The sequence below is a fragment of the Echinops telfairi genome, unplaced genomic scaffold, assembly GCF_000313985.2.
Source record: "Echinops telfairi isolate 266 unplaced genomic scaffold, ASM31398v2 ScPeMD7_2;HRSCAF=8, whole genome shotgun sequence".
Classification (NCBI taxonomy): Eukaryota; Metazoa; Chordata; class Mammalia; order Afrosoricida; family Tenrecidae; genus Echinops; species Echinops telfairi.
The window spans coordinates 11,874,412-11,885,829 of NW_022103898.1; the positions used below are offsets into that span (position 1 = coordinate 11,874,412).

General features: G+C 49.0%; 2 protein-coding genes across 3 annotated transcripts in view; one reads left to right on the top strand and one right to left on the bottom strand.

Moving 5' to 3' along the window:
• The window catches only part of XRCC6 (X-ray repair cross complementing 6), a 28,377-nt gene extending 20,040 nt beyond the window's left edge, over positions 1-8,337 (top strand). For both annotated transcript variants that reach the window (XM_045292794.1, XM_004700688.3), the window contains exons 11-13: positions 3,589-3,689; positions 5,794-5,907; positions 7,980-8,337. In XM_045292794.1, the coding sequence (XP_045148729.1) occupies positions 3,589-3,689; positions 5,794-5,907; positions 7,980-8,173 (409 nt within the window). In that variant the 3' untranslated portion in view covers positions 8,174-8,337. The remainder of the gene's footprint in view (positions 1-3,588; positions 3,690-5,793; positions 5,908-7,979) is intronic.
• A 675-nt stretch (positions 8,338-9,012) lies between these two features.
• The window catches only part of SNU13 (small nuclear ribonucleoprotein 13), an 8,204-nt gene continuing 5,798 nt past the window's right edge, over positions 9,013-11,418 (bottom strand). Inside the window, exon 3 of the mRNA XM_004700284.4 lies at positions 9,013-9,985. Coding sequence (XP_004700341.1) covers positions 9,723-9,985 — 263 coding nt within the window. The 3' untranslated portion in view covers positions 9,013-9,722. The remainder of the gene's footprint in view (positions 9,986-11,418) is intronic.

Here is an 11,418-nt window from a genome sequence, read left to right on the forward strand (position 1 = left end):
TGCAATTCCCACACTGTGTCTCTGGTGTTGTCCCCCGCAGGGCCGTGGGTCAGTGAGGGGCATCATGTCTCATAGTGGGGCTGGCCATGTAGTCCTCTCTGTGGACTGGCTGCTCTAATTGGGGTCATCGTCCTCAAGGCCTGGTGGGCTCATGAGCTTTTAAGACTCCTGCCATTATTCACCAATTAGGATGTGGAACATTGTGGGCAACAGTTATGTCAGTTGACCTCGATGCCTTCTGAGACTACAGCCCTGAGCCTCCCCAGCCCCACTAACTTATTCCTTCAAGATGTTTGGTTTTGACCAAGAAGTTTTTATAACTCTGTCCCTGGATGCTCTACCACATCCAGGGAGATATTTGCAACAAAGTCACTTAAAGTATTATTAGAAGGTAAACATTATTAGAAGAGTAAACATCAAGCAACGTATGCTTTTCAGTTAATTGGGCTATTACTCTGATAGAGAGACAGGATTGAAGCTCTTTGGAGACTCTAGGATTGTGCCACATGCTTACAGCTGATCAACCTGTCATTGCTGGGCTTAGAAATCAGATTCGTAAATTGAGAACGTTCAAAAGGTAGCAGTTGAGACGACTGAGTCTCTCTTCTCTGGTTACGTTGGTGGGCAGAGTCAGTAGAAGTAAATGCATCCAATGTAAATTGTTTACAAGAAAGATGATATGACGTGAATTATCCCCCATGGGAGCCTGCAAACGTGATTCCAAACAATGGTTTGTTTCACTTTCCATCCTCTGTCTTAGGGTTTCCCAGTACCTCTGCGCAATGGGACACCTTCTTGCCTTAAATGTAGCCTCCTGGCATCATCTTATATCGAGTAATGGAAGATCTTGATTCATTAAGAGTTTACCGTGAGCCGGACACTCTTTCCTTGATTCTTTATAAGAACCCGTTTTACAGATGAGGAAACTGAAGCTTCAAGGAGTGAGGCAGTTTGCCTCTAGGCTCACCCAGCTGGGAAAAGGATTGAGCCAGAATTCACATCTATGTGCCCATCTGATGGTAGATTCTTAGACCCCTTTACTCCCATGCTGCCACTGGATACGGAGGGAAAGAGTGCTTGGGTCCAGCAGCCTCCTGGTCACCTACCAGCCCACATCCATCTTTTCTGTGCATATACATGGCCCCAGTGATTCCACCGCCACCGTTATCCTTAACTTCTTCCGCTGATAAGTTGGCAGGCATTATTCTGCTTTAAACTAAGTTTGGGATCTCTATTGTCAGACACAGTGGCATAGTGATTATTTGTTGGGCTGCAGTCTGCAAGGCCCACAGTTCGAAACCACTAGCCACTCCTCGGGAGAAAGACAGGGCTTTCTACTCTCATAAACACAGCTGGCGTCAGCTCGATGACAGTGAGACAATACATTGAAAATCGGGGAGGCATGATTTTCGACCGGTTTACTTGGAATGTTTTTCTCAGCTGTGTTACTTCTGTTTTTGTTTTTAATGTTTACATTTGTATGTTTTAAATTCATTGTCATCGAATCGATGCCAAGTCATAGCAACCCTATGGGGCAGGATAAAACTGCCTGTGGGTTTCTGAGACTGCAACTCTTTATGGGAGTAGAAAGCCCTTTCTCCTTTTTTTTGTGGTAAATTTGTTTTTTCTTTATTTTTTAACATCATTTTATTGGGAGCTCATACAACTCTTACCACAATCCATACGTCAGTTGAATCAGGCATGTTTGTACATATGTTGCTCTCATTCTTTTCTAGACATTTGCTTTCTATTGAGCCCCTGGTATCAGCCCCCTGCCCCTACTTTTTTAAATATACATGTTTTTTAGAGCAGTTTTAGGTTAATAGATAATCATGCACAAAGTACATTGTTCCAATAGACCTCCTCATCCCTACAGTTTCTCTTATTCCCACTGCACATCATGTGACACATTTGCTTCAGTTGCTGACCCAGCAAGGGGGTATCGTTATTTATTTATTTTGGGGGCGGGCATTGTTATTAACTGAAGTCCATTTTCATTAGGGTTCACTTTTTGTGTCGTGGACTGCCCATTGAGCTACTAACTACAAGGTCAGGGATTTGAACCCACTAATTGGCTCCGTAGTTCTCCTAAGGAAGAGACAATCGGCTCCCACAGAGATTTACAGCTTCGGAAACCCAGAGGGGCAGGTCTCGTTTGTCCTATGGGGTCATGATTGGGAATCGACTTGAAGGCTGTTGTGTAGTCGTACAGTTGTCTGGGTTTCGATAAGTGCATAACGCCGTGAGCCCGCCATTACAGTAGCATACAGAATGGTTCCATTGCCCTAAAGATCCCCTGCGCCCCCAATCACTGGTCCAACTAGTGTTGTCTTTTCCAGATGGATACTGGATTGGAATCCTACATCTGGAGCCTCCCTCCACAGGCTTCTCTGACTTCACAATAGGCATTTAAGGATCTTTCCTAACTTTTCATGACTTGATAGCTCGTTTTAAAACTAATGTTATATATTAGTTGTTGACTCTAAACAGCAAAATATACGGCAATTCAAGTGTCTACGTGGGCCGTTCAGTGACCTGATGACATTCTCAGAGTCATACAACTTTCTCTCCTTTTGGTATCGGTCTCCTCCCACTGGCCTAAGCCCCAGCCCTCCACATTCTTTCTTTCTTTAAAGTAATTGATTTTCCATGTCATGGTGCCCTCTGACGGTCTTATCGGATCTTTAGTCTGCGGTGGTCCGTGATCCTGGTGGATGGATCTAAAACTAAAAGAGCATAATGCTCAAGGCAGACAGTCTGTACCAGCTCCCGGAGTGTTTAGTTTTACACAGAACTCAGGAGAGATGTTGGGCTTCAGTCTTAAAGATTAACGCAGGTCAGTGGTTCTGAGGGTTCTTCCAGTCTCCATAGCACCAGAAAAGTCTAGATTCCACGAGAATCTGCGTTTTTTCCCCTTTGATCAAAGATTCTTCAATCCAAATGGTAGTCATGATAACCAGGCACCGTCTTGTTCTGGGCCCCTGGCAGGGCAGACAGTTGTGCTTGGAGGCAGATAGGCCGCGTTCCAGTTCCTCTCCTCTTGCTGACTTTCTTCCATGGTTGCTACACGTGAGCAATCGTACCTTGAGTAGCCCACCACTTGCAAGCTTTGAAGACCCCAGGCCACTACCCAGTGAACTAAGAGGTGCAACAGATGCACTGAATGTATTACTAGGCTAATTAACTGGGGTGTCCCATGAAACCCTTACCCTCAACCTCTAAACCAAGGAACCAAATCCCATGAAAGGTCTGAGTGTACATAATCAGCTTCTGCAGCTACTCTTTTTTTAAAAAATCATTATAAATATACCTATCACAATGTTTACCAGTTCAATTTTTTTTTTAACAAGTGTTCAAACTTACAGTAGTGCAGTCATTGGCAGTGCAGCCCTACCCTTTATCAATGGGATTTCTACTCATTTCTTTCTCCTTGAGTAATACTTAGGTCATTGTATGGCTTTGCCAGGCTTGGTTTAGTCATCACCTACTGAGGACACCTTGGTTCCTTCCACTTTGGGGGGGTCATTGCGAATGGCATTGCTGTGAGCACCCAGGTGCAGACCTGCTCCTTTGATTGCTCTTTTGCAGGAGTGACAGCTTTGAGAACCCAGTGCTGCAGCAGCACTTCAGGAACCTGGAGGCCTTAGCTTTGGATTTGATGGAGCCTGAACTAGCTGAAGACCTGACAAGTAAGACGGTTTGGGCTTCGTTGAGAGGATTGAGGATGCACTCTGGATCAGTTATGGGGATGCGTGGCCCAGCGCGCTCACACTCACCTTCTAACCCACCAGGTCCCCTGTCGGAGGGTCTGCTAGGCCCCTGGCTGCCCAGGAAAGGGTTTGTCTGGGGCTCTGCAGTGAGAGGATTGGGCTTGTGAAATCTGCCCTTGATTAGCCACCTGGTGAGGACATGCTGGTGACGTGAAAACAGTGATAAGGCAGTTGCTTCATGCTCCTTGTCTGCCACATGCTGGGTTCCTGGGGGTTGACTCATTCGGTCCTCATAACGCTGAGCGGTGTGTGTGTGTGTGTGTGTGTGTGTGTGTGGTGTGTGTGGTGTGTGTGTTGTGTGTGGTGTGTGTGGTGTGTGTGTGTTGTTCTTGGCCCCCTTACAGATGCTCAGGGCCCAGAGAGTGACTTGTGTGTGTTGTGTGTGTGTGTTGTTATTGGCCCCCTTACAGATGCTCAGGGCCCAGAGATGGAGTGACTTGCCCAAAGTCACTGACTAGAAAGTGGTGGCTCTAGATTAAGAATTCAATGAACCTCACCCTGGCTCTCAACCATGATGTGACGGCCTATACAGACCCCTCCATCACGCTTGGTGGGCCCAGCATCAGGGAGGGAGACGGGCCGGCCTTCCAGGCTGAGGTTCTCCTTCCTGGTTGGGCTTCTGCGTAGGTCACAGGAGGAGGCAGGACTTTAGTGCTATTAGTAAATAGCCCCTGGGAAACGGGCTGGACTGAGTTAGGGCTCCTGAGAGAAAGGTCCAGCCGTTCTTCTGGCCTCTCAGTCCCACTGCCAGCATTCCTTCATCCAAGACAGCGCCTGTATCCCATCCCCTCACGTGAGAATGCTGGTGCCCTGGTGGCACAGTAGTGAATGTGCTTAGCTGGTAACCAACAGGCAATGGTTCAAACCCACGTGAGAGCAAAGACCCGGCGATCTGCTCCCATAGACAAAGCCGAGGCAACCCTAGGGGTCGACCACCAGCACAGAAGCACAAAGTACTAAGTAACATGAGAAAGAACAATAAAGACAGCTTACCCGTAGCCACTGGCCTGCCTCTGCCTTCCACTCCTTCAGTCCATCCTCCACACAGCTATGTGGGGAGTTTTCTCCACGGCCAGTTTGTTACTGTTGGGGTTAGTTTTGGACTTCACTGGAAAAGGATAGTGACCAGGGGCATACATGAAGACCACCATCCAGGCCATTGAATAGAAGTGTGAAAATAGTGAAACTGACCCACACAGTGAAAACACAGTGAAATTGACCCACACAGTAGTGTCCCCAGGGCTCTGAGGATAAAGTCTTCATTCTTCAGCAGGTTCAAAGCACCCCTGACTTGGCCCCACCTGCCTGTCCAGCCTCCCTTCTGGCCCTGCCCTCCTCACCGGCTCTTTCTCTCCGAACATGGTGGTTAAGGAAGCAGCCTTTGGAGATGGCTGGGATCCCAGCTGGGTGCTTATTGTCCTGGGTGTCAGCTTGAGTCCCATTTTCTGCTGGGAGCGGCATTTTCCGGGAGCTCCCACTTTCTGCTGGGAGCCCAGACTCTGCTGTGGGTCTTTCTGCCTTCTCTGCTCACAGGTTTCCTATAGCCCCTCCTGGCATGACACTGCCCACTCTTGTGTCTATGCATCTACTCACCTGGACCATAAGCCCACAGAGGGCATGGAGTGGGCCTGAACTCGGATTTGAATACTTCACTTCCATTCTACAGCCCAGCTCTGCCACTCACCTGCTACTTGATCTTGGACTGGTCACTTCAGACCTGCATTCCTTCCTGGTAAACCAGGGAGACCACTTTGACTCCTCAGCCAGCTTGTCAGGAATAGAGTTAAAAACCTTTAGGAGCGTGCCTGGCTGTAGTTAGTGCTCATGCAAATGTGGTTATTAGAAGGTACTTGGTAAATGTAGGAAAGGCCTAGGATGTGTTAGTGGCCAGACCACAACAGCTGCCCCTAGCCCACCCCGACCCAGCAGTTAAATGTCCTTTCCTCAAGCTCCTGTGAAATTGAAACTTGAAGCCACAGTTCATGACTCAACAGGCCACTTTTCCTGTGCTTTGGTTTTCTAGTGCCCAAAGTGGAAGCAATGGATAAAAGGCTGGGTTCCCTGGTCGATGAGTTTAAGGAGCTGGTCTACCCGGCAGATTATAATCCCGAGGGGAAAGCCACCAAGCGAAAACCAGGTGAGCAACCAGGTGTGGATGTTACCTGGGCTACTTGATTTCTGAACTTTTATTTAAATTGCGTACCTCCCTGGTGTTATGTTCACGTAAGAGGTCTATTGTTTGGCTATAAGTTGAGCCACAAAGGTGAGTTTACTTCTAGGCTTGAAGGATGATTGAGGGCTAATCTGGGTGCTCCAGCAGTCTCTATCCAACCAGTAAGCCTGGTCTTTGTTAGGGTTTTGAGTTTTGTTCCACATTTTTGCCCCACTCTATCCAAAACCTTCGACTGTGATCCCTTTCAGAGGGGTTACTAGTGCCCTAGAGCACCCTCAGTGTCATGGAAGCTATGGTTCGATGGTCCAGTGGTGCTTTGGACTACTTGTTTCTATGCATCTTTGATTTTCTTCACTCTGCTTTGCCCCAGAGTGGGTTTTTGTAAAAAGTTGCCTTTATGGTTGTAAAAATGGTGTGGCTGTGGTGGAGCATTGAGCTCTAACTTCCTGAGGAGGTAGAATCACACCAATAACATCAATCTAAGAAGGATTCCTATGAGACAGAGGTCAAACATACCTCCTCTTTCTACCCTTTCTATCAATTCAGACACCAGCCATCCCTCCCACAGTACCACTTCTCTATTGGGTTTGACAGTTCAAACTCACAGAATACGAGGATGGAGTTTATTACAGAAACCCAGGATAATTCTTTGGTCAGGGCAGTTTTGTTCAGCCTGCGTGGGCAAGTATTATAAAGCTCTTTAGATCCACTCATAAAAGTGCTCAGGGGTGCCCTACTCCTCAGCAAGCCTCATGTCTGAAGGTGCCCCAGGCTCCTGCACGTGAGTGAGCAAGCCCACTGAACTACTTCCCAGGTTTTGCTGCCATTTCTGACTTTTGCTGCACCTTGCTGACTCGTGTTACAGCTATCTCCTGGGTATAGGAGGCTCCCAGCACAGGGACCTCAGGTCCAAAGAACATGCTCGCTGCTCTTTTCTTGGTGATAGTCATCTAGTCCCACTCCACCCTCCTACTCGTTCCCCAACTCCTATCCCTATGTTCTATGACTGGCTGTCATTTAAGCCCAGTGGGATGGCAAATACAGATGAACCCCCTTGATTCCATATACCGTATTTGTGTAGTCTCACCTCCACAAGGGTGCCATGAACTTTATTAACATTAGCAAGCGGTTCAATCCCCTTGGTAAGCCACAGGCACCTCGTTTGCATAATCCCACCCAGTCATTTGGTGGCAGGATAAAAACTGGTCTCCTCATGGCGAACTTCTTTTCGGAAATTTCAGTATCTTTGAAGTCCATTTTCCCACAACCTTTAGTACAAAGGGCATAGTATTTCATGGTGGGTCTGCGCGTTTACTACTCAGCTGCATGTTGGACAGTTCTCTTTTACGAACTGAACACAGCTCCTTCACTTCATCAAGGCTGAGTATCCCATGGTTGGGCATGGCTTTTACTGATGGATCCTCTGCAAGGAGCAGCCCTTTCTCTTCGTGTTTATGTTTTCACGAGGGGGTAAATTTTTTTTTGTCTTGATATGTATTCACATATTTGTTGAAAATGGGATGGATCTATTTTTCTTCTATGACTTTCCTAACGATCTTTATGGATTTTCCCGTATTGGACGGTGTTTTTTTTCATTGCTCAACCCAAGGTCCTCTTGATTGGGACTTCATTCTCTCCAAAAGGACCTTGTTCATCATTTTGAGTTCTGGCTTTCTGGCTCTTTGGTCAAATAAAGCCACCTGACCAGTCTGAGGTGGAGCCATCAGGGTCAGCTTGGTGGTCCTGGTGCTGCTGATCCCCTTTGGCCTCAGCAGTGACTCCCAGGACGTGAGCTGCCAGTGTAGCTACCTTTGCTGGCAGTGTCACTGTTTGGGGCAGCCCCTGGACACTGTCAGCACCCACACGACCCCCTCCCTTCAGTGCCATACATTTTGTTTATACTAAATGAAGCTGCCTTGTCATCATAGCTCTCTTCCTTACCATGTTTCTGTGGAAAACCGCAAACTGCTGCCCAGATATTTGTGTAAGGTCGCTGCGGTGCTTCAGGAAACATCAGTCACCCCCACCTCCCCCAGGTGATGACGGCTCTGGAAGCAAGAGGCCCAAGGTGGAGGTATCTGAGGAGGAGCTGAAGGCCCACATCTGCAAGGGCACGCTGGGCAAGCTGACTGTGCCCGCATTAAAGGAGGCCTGCAAGACCTATGGGCTGAAGGGTGGGCTGAAGAAGCAGGAGCTGCTGGACACGCTCACCAGGCACTTTCAGGGCTAACCAGCTGGGCCACCCTTCCACACTAGCCAGGGGGGTTTATGCTCCTCCTTGGAGCCAGGCGTGGACCTGACAGGAACCCTTTTTGAGACTGTTGCCATGGAGATGGTGTGGCCCTTCACTTGCTGTGCCTTACTTTAAATAAAGAACCCTTACTTTGTACTTCATGCTGGCTGTGGTCTGCAAGAGGTGTCTCGCCTTGCTTGCCATTGGTGGAGTCTGATCATCTCACTGGGAGCACAGCCTGCACTGGAAACTTGGAAGGGGTGGGTGGGTGGGTGTAAAAATCCCGGGCTGATGAACTTACCTCAGGGTTCTCTGTCCTCTTGCCTTCTCAAGGTGCCAGGTTATGGTCTGAAAAGCAAAGCTCAGAGCAGCAGGAGCAGCACTGAGCTCAGTTTTCTGTTCCTCCTCTGTGGGACTGAGACAGGATCCACTCCCCTACATTCTGCTCTACCTCCCCGCCTTCTCAGGGGACACTGGGCAATATCTGAGGACACTTTGGTTGCCACAACTAGGTGGTAGGGATGCAACTGGCATGTGGGGTAGGAGCCAGGGATACTACACAGGCCCATCCCTCAGCAGTGACCCAGCCCAGACTGCCACGGCTGCCAACTCTGCGCAAGCTAGCCCTGCCGCATAAACAGCACGAATGACCACGTGGCAGAGGGCGCCACCCGGAGGAAGCCTCTGTGACACGGGAATTTCCATCGTGCTGGTTCTGCAGCCTCTTGTGGAAAAGCTGAGGTACTACAGCCACTCGAGCAACACCGTACCTGTCTCCCAGCACCAACCGGATCCCCAAGAACCAGGCGCCGCCACACTTGTTCTTTACACCGAGCGTGAGTAAATCCTTTTATTAGAATGCTCTCAAGAATGAATTAGCTCACATGAGCACTGTCCCTTTTGGGGGGAGAGGACACGGCTGCCAGGCATTGTGGCAGAAGCAGCGCTGGGGCTCTCAGCATCTGCACAAAATGTCCACTGAAGGAACCCACACACAGGTTTCCTGGGATTCGGCTGCCTTGGGCTGTCCCAAGTCTCCCTCGCCCAGGCTGCCTCTGAACCAAGCTTGCAGGACCTCTCTGGCATGATTGCTGCCCTGCTCAAGTCATAGGGGCACACTGGTAGCTGAAGATGCCCAAACGGCTCCCCAACACAAGCGTCCCCCCAACCCACCCAAGTGACCCACCCCCTAGAAAGCAAAGGAAAGCTACCAATCCTTCACATGTATGTAAGGTTCTGTGTGCTGGGCATACAGGGTGCCCAGTGGGTCCTTGGAGCGGGCCCAAGCTGGAGCCAGAGCTCTGACTTGGTTCTACAAGGTTGCTCCTGGCTGATCCCTGCCTCTGAACGCAGCCCCCACGTGCTGCTTTCTTCCAGGCACTAGCTCTGGGTCCAAAGGGAACAGGAGGAGATGGCAGAGAGAAGGAGGGAGAGAAAAAGGGCAACGAAACAATACAAAAATTCAAAAACCAGGACAATATTTCACAACGATGAGGGAATGGCGCACTAGCCCAGACCACCTCCGACCCCCGCCTTGGACAGGGGCCTAGACAAGGAGCCTCTCGACGGACTGCTGGACGGACTGGATCTGCTGCTTCAGCTGCGAGCCCTCCTTGATGGTGACGGAGCAGGCGATGACAGGCCTGGACACGCCACAGGCCCGGCCCAGGGCCTGCTTGGAGCGCACAAACACATAGGGCACATTCTTGTCTTCACACAGCAGCGGGAGGTGCAGGATGATCTCCAGCGGCTCGGCATCCGCGGCCATCACGATGAACTCCGAGATGCCTCTGTTGAGGGTTTTGGTGGCTGTGGAGAGAACAGGGCTTGAGGCCAATGCACCGTGGGGGCCAAGAGCAGGCTAGCCACCACAAAGCAATTTCCAGGGAGAGAAAACCACTTCGAGGAAACCAGGCTAAACCCACAAGCAACTGTACAAGCAATTCCAGGTTCTACAGTTGCCCTAAGAAGCAGTAAGGGATTAAAACACCAATTAGTCACCCAAACCCTACACCCATCCCATCACTGTCTTCAAAGCGTACCTCGGACCAGACACACTGCATCCCAACCTCTGCTGCCACGTGTGCTGTGCACTAGGCACTGGTGTTCTGACCTGAGGGGCAGCCAGTCCACATTCCCATACCAGCTGTGGTCAGGACCAGGGCCACCCTCCCCACCTGCAGCCCAAGCGCAGCATTACCTCTGGAAGGGTTGCCCCCGCCAATCTAACAACTCCGGACAGCTTAGAAAAACAGACCCGTTGGAACAAAACAAAGTGCTGGCCCATGGCCCACACTGCAGCAGCACTTCCTTCAGAACAGACTCTAGAGCCAACTGGTCCAAATGCAAAACCTAGCTCCTACTCGCATTAGAAGAAACAGCTCCAACTCCCATTATTACAGGAACGTGGAATGTCAGAAGTATATAAAATCTAGAAAAATGGGAGATCATGAACCTTCAATCAAAAGCAAACTCACTGTCAATGTAGTCGATTCCAACTCAGCAACCTGTAAGGCAGAGTAGAACTGGCCCTGTTGGTTTCCAAGACTGCCAATTATGGGCGCAGAAAGCCCCATCTTTCTCCCAAGGAACAGGTCGTGGGACCAAGCTTGCAGCTAGTTGCCCATGTGTAACTCACCAAACCACACTGACTCGAGTGAGCAAGAATGGACTGGCCATTTTGATTAGAAGAATCATGGTCTACGCTGGGAGTGACAAAAGGGAATGGCATTGCATTTTTTGATCAAAAGGATGATTTCAAGATTTATCTTGAAATAGAAATATGATAGGAAAATATCCATATGCCCACAAAGAAGACAGAATAATATAACTATCATTCCAATCCTAATGCCTAACAAAGAAAATGAAAGCATTTTTTACCAGCTTCTGCAGTTTCAAACTGATTAAACATGAACCCAAGATGCACTGGTAACTGCTGGTGGACAATGCATGCAAAATCTAGAATCACAGGACTGGTGGCTGGCAACTAACTATGTCCTTGCCGACAGAAATGTTGCTGGAGATCACAGGATAGGACTTTGCAAACCCAAGGGATTCTTCATCGCAAACACCATTTCTCAACAACATAAAAGGTGTTTATACACACAAACCTCACAGGAGTCAATCAGACTACACCTGTGCAAAAAGACGATGAAGAAGCTCAATATTATCAGTCAGAACAAGGCTCGGGGTTGACTGTAGAAGACCAATAGTTGCCATGTGCAAGTTCAAGTTGAGGAAAA